We start from the raw sequence: 22806 nt of genomic DNA on the forward strand, positions 1-22806 counted from the left end.
TGATGGAGTTTAGGGGTTAGACAGTAGCTGATGCTAGCATTAAACCACTTTGCTGGGAAAGTATGCCTGTCCTATTGTAGCATTAAGTAAGGTCTTTAACCTGCTTTTTGTAAAGTGTCTCGAGAAAACACTTGGAATGAGTTGACGCTATACAAATAAAATGTGATTGATTGATTGATTGATTGATTGATATTGTATCATGCTAGAGTACTTGACTATTAAATAATGCCACTTCCTAGCTAATGATGCTATTAGATAGGATTGGAGTGCTAATGTTAGCTGTTGTCTGACCTAGCTTTGGGGTTATCAAATATGTTGTTCTAAAATGAAATAGGGTTCAATTTCCTTTCAAATTCAAAATCAAATGGGTGAAGCAGTAAAATCATATTGATTTTCAGATACCTAAACTTAAACAAAACAGACATTGTAGTGTTCCAGCCAAAGTGTGTCCTTAAAGAAGAAAGGGTGCCGTCTTTAAAAAGGTCAGTCGCAATGGTTATTTGATCTAGCATCCTTTGTGATACATTGCAATGACCTGTGTAACGCATATTGAGACAAACCTTTTCACATAATTATAAATGTGACTTTGATAAAATCAAACTCAGAAACTGTTTTTCCCCCAGTTAATTATCTCTAGTCATCCGGTGTGAATGTCCAAAACTAGTCTCTAAATGAGACTTGTAACAACACACACACACACACACACACACACACACACACACACACACACACACACAAACCTACAGCTGTAACCCTCTGTGACACCACCCAGGAGGCCTGTGGTGCCAATCAGCCATGTGCTGATGAAATGTTCCCAGAAGGCCTGATATCCCAGGTTCATGCTGTGTCAGGCCTGGTTCAGCCCTCCTCCAGCTTGATGGACAGAGACAACCTGGCTGTGTCACATAGAGCCTAAGGACATGACACAGAGGTTCACTTGGGGATTGTAGTTTTCCTAATAGCCCTGTGCCTGTGTGGGAAGAGCTGCCAGATTAGTTTGCTTTGCTTTTAGCAGCTTCTCTTCCTATAAGCCACACTTCCTGTGAAGGGGGAATATGCTCAGGTAATGACCTCCAGCCACCTCTGTTCCACTGTTGTGCAAGCCGCTGTGAGACATAACAGGGGAATTAGCCGGCCATATCAAATTGCAGCAGGTTATTCCGCCGTCTGTTATGTAGGGGGAAAAACTGGGGGCAGCTGAATATTTAAAAGTGGTCACCACCAGCAGCAGAAATAACAACCTTCCCCCTGATTGCCTCAGTACCCTGGAGGTGGGGGGCAGAACGTGGAACTGGGGGAAAAGAGCGGTGACAGAGTGAGTGAGGGAGAGAGAATCTGCATGCACTTGACCTTTTCCCACTGATTGAACAGCCTCGTTTCTACCTCCCATTTGGAATTCCACAGAGTGCACAGAGACTGTCATTATTCCTCCATCTGCAGCGGGGAATCAGAGGTCAGGAGGTACTTTTTATTGTGAAAGGTGATTGACAGCTATCCATGCCTCGTCTTGGGTGCCTCCTTATGCTGTCTCATTTTGCGGATCGCTAGGTCTTCATAGCAACATGATAAGTATCATCACACTTTCAACATATGCTATATTGCAAATCCAGAGCATTAAAAGAGTTTCACTTTATATCGGAGGGACAGCCTTGTGATATGGTAGTATTCGTCTTACCTCATACAAAAGGCTCTTCTGTCATGTTGGCGTCTCAGCGCTGGCATATACAGGATCATTTCCGGCTGCTGGCATCCAACAGCGTCATGCCTTCCCTCTGCCCTCTACCTTCTGCTGTGAACACGGGGGGCCGTGCAATCTTATTGCCTCGGGAGGTTGAGCTTGAGGAAAAGGGGCTCTGCTTCAGTTTTTGGTCACAGCGGGACTTGGGTTGAAAAACAGGTTCCTGCTTCCAAAGCCTCCGAGCTGGCATTTGGGCATCCCAGGTGCAAGGCAGCGACGCCCTCTGTCTTTGCCTGCCAGAGAGCGGGGGTAGGTTGGGGCCTGTGCTATCTCAGAGTGGAGCTCGCCACAGACTGACCATGAAGGGGTGGTCAGGAGGTGCCGCACATTACTGGCACGGTGAAAGTTTGTCTGTTTCATCTCTCCATCCAAAACTCTGAAAGTCCAAATGTTGGCTCCAAAATACATTTTTATTCATAGTGTGTTATCCTTTTTAGATACTTTTGTTATTTTCTATAAATCTTTGAGAAACTATATGTATATCTATATATATTTTCCAAACGAATAATAGAAAATCATGTTTTGTAAAAATTAGGGCTGTCAGACAATTCATTTATCAAATTGTAATGAATTGGAGAATTTCCATTGTACATTTTGCATTCCGAATCTTAAAATCCATATTAACAATGTGAAGCAATTCTTAACCAGTGTTTTGATTGGGGAATCAACAAAATGCACTTTAAAAATATTGACTTTTATATCAGACTTTGAGGTAGGAGACAGTTTCAGAGTAAAAGAAAAACTGTGAAAAAATGAAAAACATTGTTTATTTTTATTTATTTCTTTGTAGGATAACACTGTTCAAAATTAAGGAATGTGAAGGAGTGCAGGTACAAAAAGGATCACTGAAGTCCAATGATACCAAGTTAATGTGAGAGCATTCACACTTTTCAGGAGTTTCAGTTGAGTTGCTTTCTCTGTGTAAGTCACTCAGTTAAGGTAAAAGAAGGAGATTTTTTCTAGAAACTGTTGTTCGTTATGCCTTTACTTCATATTGTCTGCTGTCTTAAGCCAAGGGTGCTTTGCTCCTTGTTTGGATAAAAATCTGGTAGATCCACATATGCAACATTAACTCAACAACAGAAAAGGGAACTTGCTACAGATGGAAAAGTAAATTAAAAGGTAGTAAGAAAAGTAGTAGTAGGGAGTTTTTTAAATTGAATTTAGCCATTTAAAGGTGCAGTTTTGTTATTTTTCATCACTGTTGGAGCAGGAAGACACTATGTTGGCTAAAAAATATGATGCACCTAAACAAAATATAGCACGATTCATGCGATTTAAAACTTTTTAAAAATAATTTATTTTCTTAATCACATTGCTGCAATACTGCAGCTGTATGGTTAGTAAACTGTCCCAGCCTTTCAACCATGATTGAGATCAACAAGAGAGACATTTTCATCACGTTATTGTCTCAAACATCCTGTTACATGAAGTGTTAAAAAATGACAGCTGTTGTGTTTTGGTCTAAGTCAGTCATGAACTTTCACAAGTTATAATATTGTCTCTGATTTTCAGCCCTCTCTAATAGTACAGAGGGTTTGGACAGGAAAGCATTGGAGTGCAAAGTGACCACAGCATAATGTTGAAATAACCCCTCCCCCGGGACATTTTCTGTGGTTTGCTTGTAAACCTCATGCTTATAAAGGCCTTCTTCACATGCTTTGGTTTCATGGTCATTTTAGGCTTGAGAACTGGCAAATGGAATTTGCTTGGTCATAGGTTCTGGGTGAGGGTGTGTTATTTTGCTGATCTCTGGCTTCCAGTTACATCCCTGGTTCTCTTATCCTTTAAACAGATTTCTGACGACCACTTCACTGCGATTTCTCACATTGACCCTGTTATAAAAGCAGTCCAATAGAAGGATACAAAGTCATAACTAAGAAAACATGACACATTTCAGTTTCATCCAAAGTGCTGCTTTTAAATCCTTGCCCCTGCAACTCCATTGGTATCTTTCTCCTCCTCTCCTCTCCTCTCCTCTCCTCTCCCCTCCTTTCCTCTCCTTTCCTCTCCTCTCCTCTCCTCTCCTCTCCTCTCCTTTCCTCTCCTCTCCTCTCCTCTCCTCTTCTCTCCCCTCCTCTCCTCTCCTCTCCTCTCCTCTCCTCTCCTCTCCTCGGCAAGTATACTGTAGCCGCCTGCCTTGTTGTCTGTGCAATGTTAAATATTAATTGGGAATCAGTGGAGAACTTGTCTCCTAAATGATAGAACAGAAGGGCCCAGGCTTGCCTCGGGCAGCCTGCAGGCGCCTTTCTTCTTCCATTTACCTGCAGGCCTGCGCACCAGCACTTCCTCTGGTTTGACAGGTCTGCTTGGGCGCCTCCAGCCCCCACCACCCCATCTCTCCCCCACTCTCTCTGCCTTTCTTCCTCCTCTGCTCTCTGCTCTGGTTCCTTTTCTTATCTCTGAATGTGCTTACAATCTCTACCTCTGGGGTCCTTTACTCTGTGTGTGTGTGTGTGTGTGTGTGTGTGTCTATGTGTGTGTTTGTGTTGTTGTCCATTTGAGTTTGTGTACTACATGCTCTCGGCTGTACATGTAGCCCTTTGAGAAAATAGTGGCAGAGTGTGGCATATTCTCTTAAAGACAGGACAGGGAGGGTGAGACATGAATGTTTCAGGTCAGGATTTCAGCTTGTTTTCTGTGTGTCCCTGCGCTCTTCTCTGCTTCATCACTGCTTTAATCTCTGTTACTTGGTGTTTTCCCAGAACCAGCCTAACAGTTTCTTTCTCATGTGAGTCGTCTTTTGTTCCTCTCTATCAGCCATGTCATCTGCAGAGGTGTACCCGAGACAAAACAACCAGATCTGGCTGTTTCTGGCTGCACTGGCTGGTTTCAACTTGTGGATGACCCTTTTGGACTTACATATTAAAGCTGCAGTCTTGTTTTGGAAATCGAACCAGTCCAACCTGTTGTTGTTTTGCCTCTTTGTGTTTTTGCACCGGAGCACAGCTTTCCACAGGGTTCACCAAGGGTGTTTCGTGGAGTAGTGGGGCTGAATGTAAAATGGAAAACCCTAGAGAGGCAGGAAAGGGCAGCAGAGAGGAGGGGATGTAACTGGACGAGGGTAGCGGGGATGGGGGATGAATTTGATGCCATAGGAATGAGTTCACAGGCTTGTGAGCACAGGCCTAATCGCACATGACAATATCGGCTGGTGTGCCAGTCGCAACGTATAACCGCCCCGCTGCTTGTGCTGACTCGGGGTATTTGCTGATAAAGCTCTGCTTTCTAGACCATGCTGTATGCACAATGAGGGTGGCCCGGGCAGGCCTGAGGGCTGGATAATCATAGGCAGCCCACAAACTGGGGAGCGAGATCCCCCCTTCCATACAGAGCATGGACTCCACTAAGCCCTTTGGCCAGTCTTGATTATTAAACAGAGAGCAGTTTGTGATGAATATAGTTATTTTTTGTACATTTATTATCTATCATGCTGCACATAAATTATTTGAAAGGAAAGCTTCCGGTGAAACTGGTGCCTGAAATGATGCCTTGTCTCTATGCACAGATTGAAATATTCAGGGTTTAATCTTTTTCTGAAAGCGTTTTTTTTTTTTTTTTTTTTTTTTTTGCTGTCATGGGAACAAACATGGAGGTTGCTCTTTTGTTTGGTGGTTTTGTTTCAGGAGTGTATCGTGTTGTGTGAGGTACACATGTTGTCCCACTTTCTGTGTTTGTTTGGTGCACGATTGTCCCACAAAAGACTCGACTCGGCTGCTGGCCTGCATTCCTCGGTGGCTCAAAGAGCTACACGCTGGTGTTATTACTGCTGGCCAGTCCGCTCCATCATCTGTGATTTACAGCCATTTTAAGGGAATTCGTTTTTTTGTTTTCTTACAGTTTTTGTTGCGCTATTAATTACTTTTATTGACAAGGACGGAACATATTAACAACACTTCTAAAAAATGTGTAAGGTTTGCCAGAAAGGCTATTCTGTAGTGCCAAGGCATGCAACATGTAGAATAAAAGCATAATGCATGCATGCTATAAACTCAATAAAAAGCCAGGACTCTATCGTATGTATCTGTATGTTATTGTCTTTTAAAACACTTTCAGGGTTAATGCTGATGGTAATGTTTGAATTCAGAAGCAGTGGGTCTGCTCTGGTACTGTCAGTGGTGTTAATGGGGCAGGAATGCAGGATGAGCACTTTCCCACGCTGTTAGTTTTCTTCTGCCGGCCGCAATTGAGAGAAGGCTCTGGGCCGGCAAGGCTCTGCTAATGCAGCCAGAGTGCAGACAAATGGAAAGTGACACTTGTGTGTGTAGAATGGTATTTGTGGTGACGCTTTGACTACAGATAATAAAGTGTTCGCCCTGAGGTGATTTTGCCCGGCAAGCACCCCAGATGAAACTCACTTACTCAGTGAGGGAGACGGAAGAGACAGAGAGGGGAGAAGAAGAGATGGAGGGAAGAGGAAGAGACGGCAGTGGAGCGATGGGGAGACAGATGGGGGTATGAAGAGGAAGGGATGAGGGGTGAAGCGAGGGAGGAGACAAGAACATATACAGGGATGAAGGCTAGAGAAAAAGCAGCAAAAACATTAAGAGGCATTCCAAGAGAAAATAGAACTGTTTGTAATTTAAGTGCTGTGTGGATTTGAGCATGCAGAAGTCAGAGATTAACGTCAGTTTCATTGTGTATCACATTTATTCACCTGTTTTGGAGGATTACAAAAAAAAATGAAGGTGTATTTTTAAATGTCTGTATTTTGACTATTGATGTTGAGCATTGTTTTTAAGGAAACTGATGCCATGTTAAACTAGAGAATAACATGTCTGGATCGACGGTTTTTAACAGGATCTGTGAGTGTGTGTTTCTGTGTGGGTATCTTTGCCAGGCCATGTGCACAGAGGAGTCCTTCAGGATCAATCAATTCTCAGTAATTTCCCCTACAGCCCATAAAAGCCAGGTCTGTCTGGAAGGAGCACGAGGTTGCCACATCAAACCAGCTAATTAATTTTCATGGCTGATTCAGTAACATCTGGCTTAAGAGATAAATTCTAACGAGAAAATGTAAACATGACAGTGTCCTGCTGGTGCAATATTTCACAAGGGTGGAAGCCTTTATAAAAGTAACCTAATTAGCTGTTTTTGGTCTTACACATTGTCCACCAACATGTTTACCACAAATATGAAACCATAAATGAGTCTAATACTCACAGACTAACATAGAGATTATACAAAACAAAAAAACGATCTTGTTTTCTTCTGCTTTGTCCGAGTGTAATCGGTACCTCTGGACCTTATTTTTGTCTCAGTGAACTTTATTAACCGCACACGTGCAGCTCCTCACTGCAGACTCTCTAAATGACCTCATGCTGCAGTCTGTGTGAGGAGGCCACAATTAGGCTCTTTATTTGGAATGTCTTCCATCTGCCGGTGCAGGAAATAGATAGATTAAATATTAGATTAGACTAGGTTTAATAAAATGAAAGATTAGATGTGGGAATTTTGTTCAAGAATTAAAATAAAATCTCTTTTAATGTTTAATCAATTTTTTTGACATGGGGCCATGTTTGTGTGCCTGCGTAGGATCAGTGTGCAGGTTGCTTTAACACTCTCATGCTCTGCTATTTGTGAGTGCATGCTGGCAGGTTAAAAGCTCAGTGTGTGATGATTGCAGTATGGCAAAAATGGTTCTAAAAGTGTCGTAAAGTCACTGATTTTACTTACATAGTACATGAGAGGAGTTAGTTAAAGACCACTTTTTCCACTGTCTAACAATTTGCATTAGTTTGATGATTACGATGACACAAGCAGCTGCAGATTCAGACCGCTCTATCCTCTGAGAAATCGCTGCAGTTTGATTTCTATCTTTGTAATTATAGATAGCAAAGGCCTGCCAAATAATTGCTTTGATTTTTTTCTCTGTGGTGCACAGAAAATCAACCTTGAGATGAACAGAGGGAGACAAGTGTTCCTAAAACTGTATTTTCTGATATCAGGCAAGCAGCAGGGTTTCCTTCCTTGTCACGTGCACTTGAATTGATTAGCACTCTGGCTGAGGGCACATTCAACATCTCTGCCCCCTGCGAGGCTGCTCTACCCTGTTGATCACTGGCTCATACATGTGCTTCCTCTGCTCCCGTGCTCCTCAGGAAGCTCCTGCAGGGCTCCAAGGCTTTGATTGACTGGCGGCCAAGTCCACAGGACGTCTCTATTATTATCAACTCTACCTCTGCAGAGGGTGGGTGGGGTGGGGTGGGGGGGGGGGGGGGGCTATGACCAGGGGGTCTGGCCCACAGCCCCTGCTTTGTGTGCCCGATAGTCAATTAAAGGCAGCGCACTGCCGGAGACGAGTGGGATGCAGGGTTAATTGCAGAGGACCAAACAGCTGGCTCTATCAGGGCCCATTGTGTTTGCAGCAGTTGTCACGGCAATTGAGGCCCGGTTGTAATCGCTGACTAATCAGCCCTGTGCCAGATGACACCTCCATTAGCACAAGGCAGGTATTGTTCAGGACGTGGAGCTGCCTCTGCCCCCCTCTCCCTGCCTGCCTGTCCTTTTACAGCAAGCTAATGGAGGTGGGGAGAGGATGTCATAGACCCTGATCCTATCTGCTGTGAGCTGAACAATAGCTGCAGGTCAAGGGTTTCTCCATGGAACAATACCCTTTGAATATGTCTTTTCTAGGCTGCAACACACTTGACAGGTCAAACTTTTTTTGTTATCAATTCTTCTTTTATGAAGAATTGAGGGCTGTATTAGCGGTAAAATATTAATCTGAATATTTACAATGAGCTCAAAGTGGCCATAAGTGACGGAATGTGGTACGAGCATGTAAAAATATGAGGCGTCCTACTGGTTTAGTGGGTATAAAACATAAGCAACATAAGCTCTCTGCCCAGCTGGTTGCCGCAGTTTGTTGTCTACCAATCAGTCGGGTTCTCTTTTCTCTCTTTTTTTAATTCACTTCTGTTGCCTAATGCTTGCTAATGGTATTAATTTTGGAACTCTGTAAATACTATAACAAAGAGTGCAGTCTAAATCCTTTAAGCATCATCAGATTACTTCTGTCAGGATTTTGTGTTCTAAAACAAATTCTTGATTAATTGTTAATTTAAAGCTCCTGTTAGGAGTTTTAACAGACTGAAATCAGCACTTAGAGCTCTTTATGGCCTACAAAAGCAAATAAAAACGGCAGTGACTAGCATTAAGACTTGCTCGACTTATACTAAGACTTATACTCGATAAACATATTTTCTATTTCTGAAACCCCTGCCAAAGGGTTCATGCCAGACAAGCCTTTTTTTTTTTCTTTTTTTTTTTACATTTTACATGGCAAAGAATCTCGATGATTTATATACATTTGACTGTTGAATGGGAATTTTTAACTTGTTATGACATTAATATAGCTTACTCTTTCTAAGCAAACAAAACCATCAGAGTTTATTTCTTTCCTCTTTTGATGCCTCAAACTGCTGCTGGGACAAAGTGGGTAAAGTAGCTTCTTTTTGGGGTACATTTTCCGTGGTCAAGATTCTCAATGAGTGAAACGTGACTAAAAGACAACAGGATGACATTTTTAGTGACAAACACTAGTAAAGAGATAAGATGTACTGCATTGTCCACACAGGGAGGCAAAATCAAGACAAACCAAAAGTTCCTCACAGGACCTTTAAGAATCTTTACCTGGAATCCTATGAAATCTATCAGAAACAAAACTTATAGAGAAGGGATTTAGCATTTGTAGTTGATGTAATTTAAATGGGCCGTATAAATCAGAACAACAGTCTGCTAATGTCTTTTCTCAGCTAACACATATTGGAACAGTGACTGTCCCTTTGGCCTGGACTTAAGTTGACCTTTTATTCACTTTTATCCGCCTGTAAGTCTCTGCTCCTGTTGTTTGTCCTGACTTAATCACAAACAGATCTATTTCTTTGACCTAGATTAATATGTAGTATATGAACTCTATGTTCCTTCCTGGTTCCTGGTTCAACCAAATGGTGCTTTCCCTTATTTTAAACAAGCACAGTCTTTTTCCCATTGCCCACCAATATACATGGTCATATGGGGATCAAAGTAAGTGTGTTGAGTAGGAATAGCAGCTTGCAGGAGTGAGTGAGAAAACGTCGAGGGCTTTTTGATGTTTGGCAGCTCTTTCTCCACTAATAAGAAGAAACTTCTCCAGCCTGCCCATAATTTTAGAACACTTGGAACACTAATAAATGGGAGCAAGGGCATTTCAGGCAGTTCTCTCCGACTTTCCCTCTGCTTATTCATTTAAACCTCTAATTAAAATGCAAAGCATTCTCATGGTCCTCTGGATTTGGTACTGCTCTCTCGCACAGCCTCTGACTCCCTATCTCCTCTCCCTTTTTCTCTCCTCTCCCCTGTTACACCACCCCACCCCCTTCTTCCTTTCCCTTTCCACCTCACCTAACTCCCTGCTCTCATACTCTCTATGTCTGCCTCTGCTTCTTGTGATCAACACAATTTGACCTCTCACTTGGAAGAAGTGCACAGAATTTAATGGATTTTTTACAGTCTAATCTAACCAGTTCCCTCTTTATTGCTGTTTTGTACCCAGTGGACCTCATCTTTACCAGGCCTCCCCCCACCTCATCCACCCTCACACCAAGAAAATTAGTTCATCAGAATTCAAAATGTACTGCTAGCTAATTAAAGGAGTGTTAATTGAGTGTTCAGAATTGGGTACCCCCTTCACCAAACACCCTCAGATACACACACAGACATGCAGGCATACACACACACATGCAATCACAGTGACAGCACGGGGTACACCAAGGACGTCGCGCTCGGGGAGTTTCATGCCAATCAAAAAATGGAGAGAAAGGAGAGTGCCCATCCTCCAAGTGAAATGGGATTTCTAGATCATATCAGGGCCTAGTGTGGCTCAGTCTGGCTCCGTGGTGCCATGTTATCCCATCCCATCCCAGTCTCTGCTATCTCTGTCTGCCCGCTGGAGAGTGTAACAGTGCACAGATAGTCTCTCACTGTGTGCATGGTGCTAATGAGGGGTGGCATTTAGAGATGTGCTGCTCTGACACATGGGCATTGTGTGCCAGGCACTGGGTGATTAAGGACGAAGGTCAGCCCATTAATTGCCTCCCTGCCATCTCCGCTCCCTGGCGCGTGGTCTCTCAGAACTAATGCATGTGTTTGCCTCAGCTTTTATCTAATCTCCAATGCAGTTCAATCATATGCTTGGTTTGTTTACATTCCTTTCATGTGAAAGTTTTTTTTTCCCCTACTTATTGTAAAAGCAGTGCTAGCTAACCCCAGATTCCCTGTGCGCATGCTGTTAGCTGTTTGGTGTGCTTGTGAGTGCACATAGCCTCTCCTGCTCTCAGGAAGGCAAAAAAAAGCATATTCTTCCAACCCCAGGGGAAATAATTAATCCTTACAAGGCTGTCGCATGTTGAAATGAAGCGAGTGTGAAGCATTTAGCCCAGGAGGCATTGCAGGATGTCGCCCGCACAGGCACCTGTTGTTCTCCCTGCCCTACATTTCATGAGAGAGCGCTGAGCAGAGGATAACAACATGCTCCACTGATGCCAAATGATACACACAACTGCACATGCAGATTTGGGTGTGTATGCATGTGTGAGTGTTTTTGCCTAGTTCTTTATTGTGTTTTCATACATTTTGTTTGCATGCTGAAGACTGTGCACAGGTGCAGGAAACCCCCTACCTTAAGAGGAGGTGAGGGCTCACACAAAAGAGGCAGTGCTGGCTGCCTCAGAGGCTGTTTATCAGGCATCACCATCTGTATGCTGATGCTCAGAGCTGTGATCTACTGCAGCCTGAACCAATAAGTCACAGAGTGCCGGCCTAAAAAGAGACTCTCTCCTTTAACCTCCATGTCCACACTTATAGACTTAGTGCTCTGGAGCAGAGAGATGTAGAGACCCTGCACATCAAACACAGTGTGTATCACAGCCAGTGTATGCAAGTGAAATTACACCCTGCTTTGTGGCTGTACTTACTGTAATCAAGTTTGCTGTAAAATTTATACCATGGAACTTTTAAAAGAGGAAGCTGGAATCAGAAGCATCCAGATGCTCATTTGCCTCCTCCTCTTCTTCTTCCTTTATGCCCTTGGCTCCTAATAACCGGAAGCCTTTGTGGAGCTGAGATGGGTTTTGTAGGCCTGAAAGGCCACTAATCCCTGTGGCCTGTGAAGTGTGAAACCCTTTGATGCCAGGTTGGTGTGCCAAAGGCTCTGCCTATTGACAAACAAGGGCCAAGCTGGGAAAAGACGGAGAGGCCAGTGCTTTCTCTTCTCTCTTAGAAGAAATGCAGGATCAGGCATGGAAAATATGGACTCAGTCAGAGAGAAGGAATAGAATTAGCCACCCTTTAATGAATTTCCTGGCTGTTTTTATAGTTTTTTTCCTCATGTGGCAGTAATTAGGTGGAATGATGGGCAGATTGCAGCTGGGGGCTCAGGGGCGGCAGGGCACAGGCCCTTGATATGCCTGAAAGCCAAGTATCTTCCCTTATTGAGACCATGTGATGATCAAAGCCATTTTTTTGCCCTCATGTAAAGAAGATCAGAAAAAATGCTGCCTTTCCATTTGCATGTGGATCAGCAATGTGCTTTGAAATAAGCATGTTTTTCTCTTCTGAGCAAATGAAATAAGTCTTCTGTCAGTTTTTCACTGCTAGTCAGAACATCAAAGCAAATGGCATAGCTGTCACCAGGGAGGCTGAGCTCTGCCTCAGTAAGGTTAGTTAGATTTAGATGGACTGCACTGGCACCAGGTTCCCTCAGTCTAATTAAACCAAGTTATTATATCCAAGCTGTTTTACATACTTAAATTTTAATATGATGTGTTTGTGTCTGATTTAAAGTACATTTTGTTCGCAAGATGAAGCTTACTGATTGGAATAGGTTTCACTAAATTTGGTTCAGGATATTCAGTCTTTGCCCTCCACTGCTAAATTCCCAATTTATTTCTGTTATGATATGGATCTTGTAGATTTAATCATTTTCACAGTTGGAGACCCAAAGGCTTGTTGAAATGAACTCCCCATGCTATCTGTAATGGGAGCACAGAAATGAGAATTGTGACTACTTGGCTGTGGAGTCTCTTTAAAATGTTTTTGCAATCGCAGAGGAAATGGAGTGAGTCCTAGTCACAGCCTGCACTCTGCACACTCCTCGGGTCGCCAGGACATTTGCTGACGGCACAGTTATGGCAGTTAATTTTTGTGCGTTTTGTTAGCTTTTGCATAAAAATGTCATTTTTGAAGGGGTTGCAAGTCATTGGTGGCAGCTGATATATTGCTTGTAAATTGAGTTCCTTTCCCGACCCCCCACCCTTTTTGTTACACTGAGCTAAGTAGCCATGAAATTGCCTGAATAATGTCGTTTAAATCCAATCTCACCGCGGCCCCTCACCTCCATGCCCAGCCCCCAAACAATGACACATGGTGGGCTTTTGAGAAATTCCCATTTTCCTGTGTGCCACCTCGATTCACAATGGCCGAGTCTTGGCTCATTGAGCGACAGCCAATGCTATTCTCACTTGCTACATACACCGCCAAATTGAATTTTGGGCTTTGAATTGGTTTCATAAAGCAAACAGTATATAGCATTTACATATATGTTAATAGTAAAATATTCAGACCTGCACTTTGTTTGTTTCTATATGCATACAATGCATAATACAATCCCCGTGAACACAAAAGCATCTTTTTGCTGCTCTTCGTTCGTTCAGAGTCAAAAGGCCAAAAAGTTAGCATGTTGTGCTCTGTTTGATTTATTTCATGTAGACATTTATAACTTTGTAATGCTTTTTAGCTCCTGCTCAACCTTAAACCTTAGTTTCAGTTTTATCTCTGACCAAGTTTGAAGAAGAAGCAGTCCAGTATTCTTGACTCGGCTCTGCTCTAATGTAGTTCTCCTTAGTCAGGATAGTTATTCCCAACAGGTATATAATGGTTTGTTTTTTGTTGTGAGGGCTTCTTCATGAACTCCTGGATTAAATAAATGTGGAATTTCTGTGGCCAAGGGTAAGACCCAGTAAGTGATACCACTTATAAATCTCAAATGTGCCACTGCAATTAAACATGCCTTTATCCCCTCCCTGTTATCCCTCCTCGCCTGGTATCCAAGGCTAACCCAATTCAACTCTAAAGAGAGTCCGAATTAATTTCACAACGGACTGATTTAACAGCGCCTTAGGTATAAGGCTTTGACAGAATGAGTTTTTAAAAAAGATCCATTTGTCTAGGGATGAACCTCCACTGGAGGAGGTGAAAATTAGATGGAAACGAAGCTCAAATAGAGCATAGTGATGGAACATAAATGCATGTCATTCCTGATTTACAGTTTCTACTCTGCTTGGGATCTTAAATTGTTCTTATCTAGTTTCATCACCTGTACTTGTAGAACATTTACGTTTCTCAGTCTGCTGTGAATGTAGTCATTTTAATTCTGCATGATTTCACTGTTACAGCAGAGTGGTGCACATTGCAATAGATTGATTGATCTGACTTTGTGGCTGCAGCTGCTGTCAGTTCTTCAATATTTCTGGTAATTAAATCCGTGGTCTTCTGTTCTGTTCCGCTACACATGCAGCCATTTGTGTTAATTTCACTCATATTTTTGTCTCTGTTTTTCCTGCAGGTGAGCTGGTTGTGCCTACACATTCACCACGCTACCCCACTGCGGCAGAACTCGACGCCTTTGCGCAGAAGACAGCAAGCAGTCCGCTGTCCATCAAGATCTTCCCCACCAACATCAGGGTTCCCCAGCACAAGCACCTTAATCGAACAGTAAACGGATATGACACCACAGGGCAACGCTACAGTCCCTACCCACACATCCAAACAGGGGGCTACCATGGCCTGCTTGCCATTGTCAAGGCCTCCTCATCTTTGACATCATCATCAACATCTACCTTTCTTCCATCAAAAGGAGTTCTCAAGAACTCTGATGGCAGACGGACTAAGCTCTCTCCAGCACACATAGCTGTTGCTCCATACCCGCCCCCTACTAGTAGCACTTTAGCCAGTGGCCAAGGTCAAATGGTCTACCACACAGGGCCCTCGAAGCCTCCAGAAGGCCCTGGACTGTCTGTTCCCCCAAACGTCACTGTGGCCGGCTCAGTAATACCTGTAACAGGGGGTCGAGGCCTGGCCCTGCCTGCACAGTCAAACCTCCCCTCCATCCAGAGCATCATCTACCAGATCAACCAGCATTGCCAAGCCCAGGCTCTGCAGCAGGTGTGCCAAGGGGCGGCCACCACCACATCGTCAAACTCCAGCCCCTCCAAGCAGGGCACAACTATCATGGGGCTCTCTTCCAGCTCCTCAGGTGGAGGCTACGTGGTGGGAATGGCTCCCCAGGCTAATATGTTGTATGCAGGGCCTGGGTTGCCAGCTCAGAACGCAGAGGCGATGAAGAGTGGCGTGTATGCAGATGGTATGGACTACATCATTTGGCAGAAGCAGCAACAACAACAACAGCAACAGCAGCAACAACAGGCTATGCTCCGTATGTACAGTGGAGGAAGTGGAGGTGGGGGCGCCATCAGTAAGTCCCCTGAGACTTGTGTTCCAGGTGGAGGGCTAATGGGGGCCCAAGTGTCCTCCTCTTCCTCCAGACCTTACCACCTGACGGTGAGTGCAAACGGAGGAGGAGGTGGGCTGGACAAAGTCAGCTCCTCCCCTTTGAACTGCATGGGCATGCACGGGAATTTCTCAGTGGGTCAATACTTTGCTCCACCCTGGAACAGTGTGCTGGTGACACCGGATAGTGACTGCTACAACCCCCAGGAGCTTCTGGGCACCTCCACAGGAGGGCCGGCAACTGGGCACAGAGAGATGGGATACCCCCAACACCATCACCACTACCACCACCCTCATCATCCTCACCCTGCCATAGACAGTGGGGGAGGCATGTGCTGCAGCCTGCCCAGCAAGAGCATGTGCAACACGTCGGTGCTAAGCAGCAGCCTGCAGTCTCTTGAGTACCTGATCAACGACATCCACCCGCCCTGCATCAAGGAGCAGATGCTCGGCAAAGGCTATGAGACTGTGTCAGTGCCACGTCTGTTAGACCACCAGCATGCACACATTCGCCTCCCTGTTTACAGATAGAGGAGGAAGAGAATCAAGAGAAGAAAATCAAAGTTAAAGAACAGAGTTGTTTTTTCAGAGTGGCACTGCTTTAACAAAGTGTGGGAGCTTATAGAAGAGCAGGTGTTGTGCTGTGTGACCATAGGTTTGATGGTTTCAATGAAAGCAGTGGGAATCCCAAATATAAAAGATGGTATTTGTTGCCAGTGGGAGAGAAAAGGGATTTAAACATTCTCCAGATGTTCCATTGTGTGGTTTGCCAATAGGAATTTTGGATTGATTTCTATTTTATTTTTCTTCTTTGTTGTTGTTGTTGTTTTTTTTGTTTTTTTTTGCCTGAACATTTTTGATGAGAATCATAGGTTTGACTTGAAGTGCATAATGGCACTTGTATCCCCTTCCAAATACTAAGATGAAGCTACTGTGTAGGTTGTCACTGAATGGTCTTAAAGGGCCAAAGTTTAGTGCTGCTCTCAAAATCCAAAACTCTGAAATACAGTTCATCGACAACACATAGAGAAACACATACAGATACAAAAAGGTACTGATAAACCAGGAGGCTTCAACTCTAGGCAGTACTTGGGTGGATATGTACAAGGATCATAAGGTTGAATTAAATATAGTACAATATTATTAGTTATAATTGCTGTTTTAATTGATACATAAATTGCACTGCGTGAATCTTGTTAACTTTGAAGTTTGGAATTGGGTAGTTTGGATATGATATATTTAAGAAACTTTAAAACTTGAACCTATTTTTTGTTGTTTTATATATTTGTAGGTATATTATATGCATCAGCTGCTATGGGGAAAAGTGTCTCAAATGTTTATTTTTATTTTATTTGTTGTTTCTTTTTCATTTTTGTTTTCTATGATTTAATAATTCCTCCTCAAGCTGATGTGCAGTTTCTTATGTCCTGGTGTGAGGCATAGTTGCTGCTTTGGTTCTGTAAGAACCTTGTTTGGAGAGCTCTTTTTTCCTTACCAACACTGGAATCTACAATAAATCTTGAAATACTTATTTAAAAAGTAAATGTTGCAAAAAATACAAGAAAAAGAAATGTTACACTGAAGAATGTGATTGGGAGGTTATCTACATAACCTCATGTGTATGTTTGTGCGTGTATGTGGCTGAGTGCATGCGCGTGTGTGCATTTCTAGTTTATGTTCTTCAAAATCCTCAGACTTTTTTTTTCTGCTATTGAGTTATTGCAAGATGTGGACCACCAAGACTGAGATAGTGATTCACTTGTCCCATTAAGATCATATCTGAAACTTTTATATTTTACAAATCTTGCTCCTTTTTATTAGAGGCTTTGGATGTTTTCTGGAGCAAAAGTAGAGATAATTTCTCTTATGACTCCTGTAGTTACAGTGCTACATCTCCTACTTCGCTCTAATATTATCATAATGACAGAAAGAGGTAGGAACAAATGGAAGTCCTATTTAATCCTTCAAACAATAACAAAATGACAACAATCATGCCCTGTCCTCTGGCATCAGTTCAAACCAGACAAGGCTCTGCTTTTTCCTCGTCCATTTCAGCCCCTGGTTGGGATTTTATTCAGCCCAGGCCGGTCTTAACTTGATGATTGAGAGCAGTGAAATATTTATTATGACTGTGAGATTCCCTTGAATGTACTGCACTTAAATTACTGCAATGTTTTATTGCCTTGTGGGACTCAAGTGAAAGAGAAAAAATTGGACAGCAGTCCTCTGGTCTTAAATTAGCATTTCTTTTGTCCGTCAAATTTCAATGCTAAATTGAATTTGGAAACTGGCGAGAGAGAGAGAGCGAGCCGGAGCTTTGTTGTTGGGAAATACTGGCATCAGTCGAGATTTATGAAGTGCAATTATTATGACTGTATTAACATTTTTCTCTGAGCTTACACCAAAAAATGTAAACTACAGTTGTCAATACATTCCCAATGTACCACATCCCTAATCCCTCTCCTTTTTTGTTTTGAGGTGTAAAATAAATTTCTTTAAGAAGAGATTCAGAGGCCACATTTTGGCTTTGAAGTCTGTCATTATTTTCTAACGCTTGTCCTCTAGGCAGTGGGGAATCGAGCGCTTGTTTCTGCAGCTGAGTGAGATGCAGAGAGGAACATAATATGTGATGTAGATTATGAACTGCTCTGTATAACCCAGGTTTATTCCAATGATATATCTTTTTTAAATGTTCACACTTTGGACATCCAAAGATTAAGGACAGGGAGAACTACAGAAAAAAGAAAGATTCACTCACAAAAATAAAGGGACCCAGTTAGAAGCAGGAAGTATCTTCAATCATTTTGAGTCCATAAAGACCTGTTTTAACTCTTAATATATGAGCTTTAATTCCTGAGCAGTAGATGTTTGTAGACACGTTGATGTCTCTAAAGGTTGACAAAGATTTCAGTCAAAAGAAACCCAAGCCCCCTTGGCTTAAATTTGCACAGTAAGCCTCCTTAACATTCCAGTGAAATTTTTCATGTTGTTTCAACAGCTTAATACCCCAGCCACAGTGTGATCCCAGCATATTTTCTGTCTTGTAGAAATATTTTGACAGATTTACAGATACATCCCGTCCCTAAATCCCCTCCGTTTGGCTTCTGCATCCAAGCATTAAACCCTGTCACATGATGTTGAAGTGAAGGGAGACACTTGAGGCAGCTTCTGGTGTCTGGCCTTTCCCACCAATGGAGGCACCAGGCTACTTTGTTATTGGGAATATTGGGTGACGCCTGGCTGCTGGACACTTTCACAGTATAGAATTCATACAGTCAGAGGGGTTGAAATTGAACCTTTTCAAATGCCAGGGGATTTCCTAGAGAGAAGTCTGGACATTTTCAGAAAAAATCAGAATAAAACAAACAAACCACAGATGATAGTACTAAAGCAAATTTCTAAAGTTGAGCAGATAAAGATATATTTTGTTAAAATACTTTTACCATCTGTTTGTTTGCTTCAACATTTTCTCCTGTCCAGGCTCCAATCTGTCTGTCCCCCTGCTCATTTACACACATCAATGAGCTCCTATTGACAGGAAGCATCTCTGCCCTGAAACTCTGCTCCATTCCACAATTCCCGATTTGGACAATGGACGCTTAGCCCCATATTAGTATAATAGAATTAAATTTCAAATAGATTTGTGTCTTAGCTGATCCATGCAGCTCACTCAGCTGCAGAGGCAGAGTGGCATATGGCACATCATTATCTAAACCCCCTCCTCCTCCTGTCCGGGGCCAACAGGGTTCAGCATTGCTTAAACAAACTGAAGGTTAGGACTGGCTGGCTGGCGTTGAAGGGGAGGACAGCAGGGTTTGTAAAGGGGGGATTGGAGGGGTGGGCGGATTGCTAAATCACAGCCTCCACAGCATCTCAGTGGGCCTCAGCAGTGCACCATGGCGCCTATGCTCGGAGGCCTGCTTTAAAAGCCGGGCTGTGTTTGATGGAGGGGATTTGTTTTCTGTTGGATTATACATGGTTGCTCCCTGCCTGGCTGAGGGGCCCCGTGCAATGTGACAGATCTGTTGAAAAAGACAGAAAGGGGGAGAGGGAGATACAGGGAGGGATTTTTGGGGTCAGAGAAGCCTCGAAGCATCAGTAATCAGGATAATTGCCATGTTCCTAGTGCTGGTTTCAGTCTCCCCTCTTTGGCTCTGAGGCCTCATATTCATATCCAAGCTGTTAGGAAATCACATTCCTCTCTCTAACGACTTTTTGTCCCTGTTTTTACTAAATTGTACTAAGTGATTGCTTAATTTATGATCAGAATTTCAACACACTGAAAATAATTTAAATTATGTTGCCCAGGAAATGATAAATTACTCCTTCTGAACCTCTTCTGAAGGAGGGCATTTAGATCTATAAGTTATCTCTGTGGCTACACACTATCGACTATTAACACATTTTCAAGGGCGCTGAGACGATCAGCAGGATAGCCTGAGGGCAAAGTGGAGGGGAATTGACTTATGCTGGTTGTAAAAATCCCTTAGTAAATCCCAATAAGTCCATGAGGACCTTTACCCAGTGCAAAGGTCTGGTGGCATATTATGCACCTTAAATACGATGGAGGAAGGGGAGCAGACAGGCCCGTTCAGAGTGGGGTCAGCTCTCTCACATTCACAACACAGGGAGGGGAAGGGAGGGACAGAGAAAATAAAGGCAGCTGCTGGCTCTGCAGAGTCCTGGCGCTGCTTCTCTAACCTACAGATGACGCGGGGGGTGGATGGGGGGTTACGTTCCCTACCCGGTGCTTTGGTCAACCTCAGTCCTGTCCCCTGGCTGCCCTTGGGCCCCTGGCGCTCTCAAATCAGAGTCCTTCCCAGCATCCCTCCTCAGCGTCTGCAGCAGATAAAGTCCTCTCTGTTTGGCTCCACCTAGCAAGAAAATACTTTAATCAATAATACAGATGGTCTTGAGAAGGCTTGTAGAGTTATCCAGCAGCCTCAGAGCTGTGATGCACAATGTTGTTAAAGGTTTTCTATTTGTGAAAGCACATATTTATCTCTTTAGTGCTTCTGGATGAAACTAGATTGGATGCATGTGAGCACCAAATAATGTAGGATTTGTTTTTAGTGCTCATTAAATCTAAAACAAAGTCAAAAATCAGCACAGATCAGAAAAATGTGAGGATTGTATTATTAAAAGGTGCAGCCCCAGAGCCTGTTTAAAAAAGCTGCGTGCAGCAGGTTGTATTTCCCAGAGCTTACAACTTGTTTTTTCTTCAGCATCACAACTATGTATGTTCAGCTGAAAAAGCTTATGGCCTCCAAATATTAATTCCGTTTACGTGCTGGGTTTATTGCTGTATCCAATCTAAACACAAAAGTCTGGGGATTTTGCTCTTTTTTCTTCCTGTTTCCTTTTCTCTGTTTGTGTGGCTCTCAGAATGTTCTGTGGATGAACAGGGCTGTTTTTTCTCTCTCTCCTGAATGATCTCAAATGCACCAACGCTGCCAAAGTCTGAGGGTGCCGCAACCTTGAGAAAATCATATATATGGAAATGGGAAATCTATAAAGCGTCTCTCTTATTGTTCTCCCTGCAGTGTTGTATTTATGTTTAAAAAATGATTTTGTCTCCTCAGGATGAAAAAAAAAAATGTAAAGAATACCTTGCTTTTTTTAATGATAATATTTGAGTCTTAGATTTCAAAATAAGAAGTCCGAATATAAAAAAGCTGCAAAATCCTTTAGTCGTGGGGTTTTCACCTTTTGAATGTGCCTACAGCCAAGCATCCCAGTGATTGCTTACCTTTCCCCCCTCTGCAGTTCTGCAATCTCCCCCTAATCTCCCCTCTACCATCACCTTCAATTTGCTCAAACTGCCACTGTCCCCCCCATCATCCCAACAACCACATGAGATATTTTGTCTGTTCCCTGCTTTTGTCAATCTCAGGACTGAAATTTCTTTATTTTAATGTAGATGGTTGGTTTTCATTTGACCCCTCCTCTCTTATGTATTATTGTTTGACGGAAGTAAATAAAGAAGATGACTTCCATGCCTGCCTTGTTGCTATAATCATCTGTAGTCGAACCCTTTCCTTCTTTCTTTCTTCTCCCTTGTCTCCTTATCTTTAACATTAATTTGTAAGACTCTGGACGAGACTTTACAGTAATGAAGTTAAGCCCTTTGCACATCAGCGCCATATGCCGGCTCCTTCAATCCTGTTGTTCGCTTGACCTTCACCTCTGCAACACATCACCTGATAGAAAGATGCGTCTTTAAAACTGTTTTTTTTATTTGAGAACAACCTCACCTTTGTGTAATCAAACAATCATGGGAGAGAGAGAGAGAGAGAGAGAGAGAGAAAAAGACAGTACACTCTCTACTGTAAGAATGATTGACATCTCTCCTGGAGCATGACTTGGAGGAACTGTTCTTAAGCAGAGGCAAAGGCTAAATCTCTTTACATGCAATTTACCAAAGTGGCAAAGACGAAGTGTCCTTCATATAATCCTTGACTTCCAAGCCCCATGTCTAAAGGGAATATACCATTTTCAAATAACCCTTGTTTTCCAAGAATGAAAAGAAACGAGTCCCTCCTGGATGAAAAAGTTTGAGGTGCTCATTGGGTTGGGATGTAGTCATAAATCCAAAGAAAGACTTTATGGCACTTTTTAAACAGCATTGTCATGTAGATTGAACCTAATTAGCTACAAATCACAGTTCAGCGCAGATTTTTGTCACTTTCCGCAACTTCCACTCCTTTGATCCTAATGCCCTAGTGAAAAAGATATCAAAACAACAAATTGATATGTTGTGTTTTAGATTAATTCAATTAATGATTTAACTGTTTATAGTCCACGTTTGAATATCAAGCAGTCGAAAGCCATTGAATTAATGTTTAAAATTAATTGTTTGTGGTATTTTGCCAGCACAACATAGTCAAATTACAAATGCAATCCCTAAAGATTGAGGACCACAACATTCACCCAGTCTAAATGTTTAACAACACAAGTACCTAAGAACCCAATATTGACATTAGCCCCTCTTTTCTCTCCTCATTCTCCACTTCTCCACCCACCTCAAACATCAGATAAGCCATAGACTGATGAGCCAGCCGCCTCCACCAGAGCGTGTGCTACTGGGAGACTGCACACTGATTTCATCCACGCTTGCTTACAGAGCGCTGTGGAGCAGAAATGCTTCTCTTATTAGCAAAACTCATTCACCTGCACGCCACATTGAGTCCATTGCAATCTCACAATATGAATCATGAGAGATGCCTACAGAGGCCTGGCAGCAGCAGGCCGACTCTGAGTGCCCTTGCCTGTCAGTTTAGACACTCTGAATCATTTTGTGTTCAGCAGCCTTGTTTCATCTCAGATGAACTGAAAGGTCATCTCACAAGCAACCTCACCAATATGTCTCCGGCTCCTCGTCTCCCAGTGCTTCCAGTGATTGCTCATTCCAGTTAGAAATACCACACCTCAGTGAAATATTTCACTAGGGATGATGGAAGGAATTTCAAGGATTTATATTAAGGGAAGAAAAATTAGCACCGGCTTCAACCTGCTCCGTG

At 42.9% G+C, this 22806-nt stretch overlaps 1 protein-coding gene across 2 annotated transcripts in view; it reads left to right on the top strand.

Annotated features, from left to right (window-relative positions):
• The window catches only part of fam222aa (family with sequence similarity 222 member Aa), a 46527-nt gene extending 28735 nt beyond the window's left edge, over nt 1–17792 (top strand). For both annotated transcript variants that reach the window (XM_020649885.3, XM_020649884.3), the window contains one exon: nt 14343–17792. In XM_020649885.3, the coding sequence (XP_020505541.1) occupies nt 14343–15817 (1475 nt within the window). In that variant the 3' untranslated portion in view covers nt 15818–17792. The remainder of the gene's footprint in view (nt 1–14342) is intronic.
• The last annotated feature ends 5014 nt before the right edge of the window (nt 17793–22806 follow it).

The sequence above is a fragment of the Labrus bergylta genome, chromosome 2, assembly GCF_963930695.1.
Source record: "Labrus bergylta chromosome 2, fLabBer1.1, whole genome shotgun sequence".
NCBI lineage: Eukaryota > Metazoa > Chordata > Actinopteri > Labriformes > Labridae > Labrus > Labrus bergylta.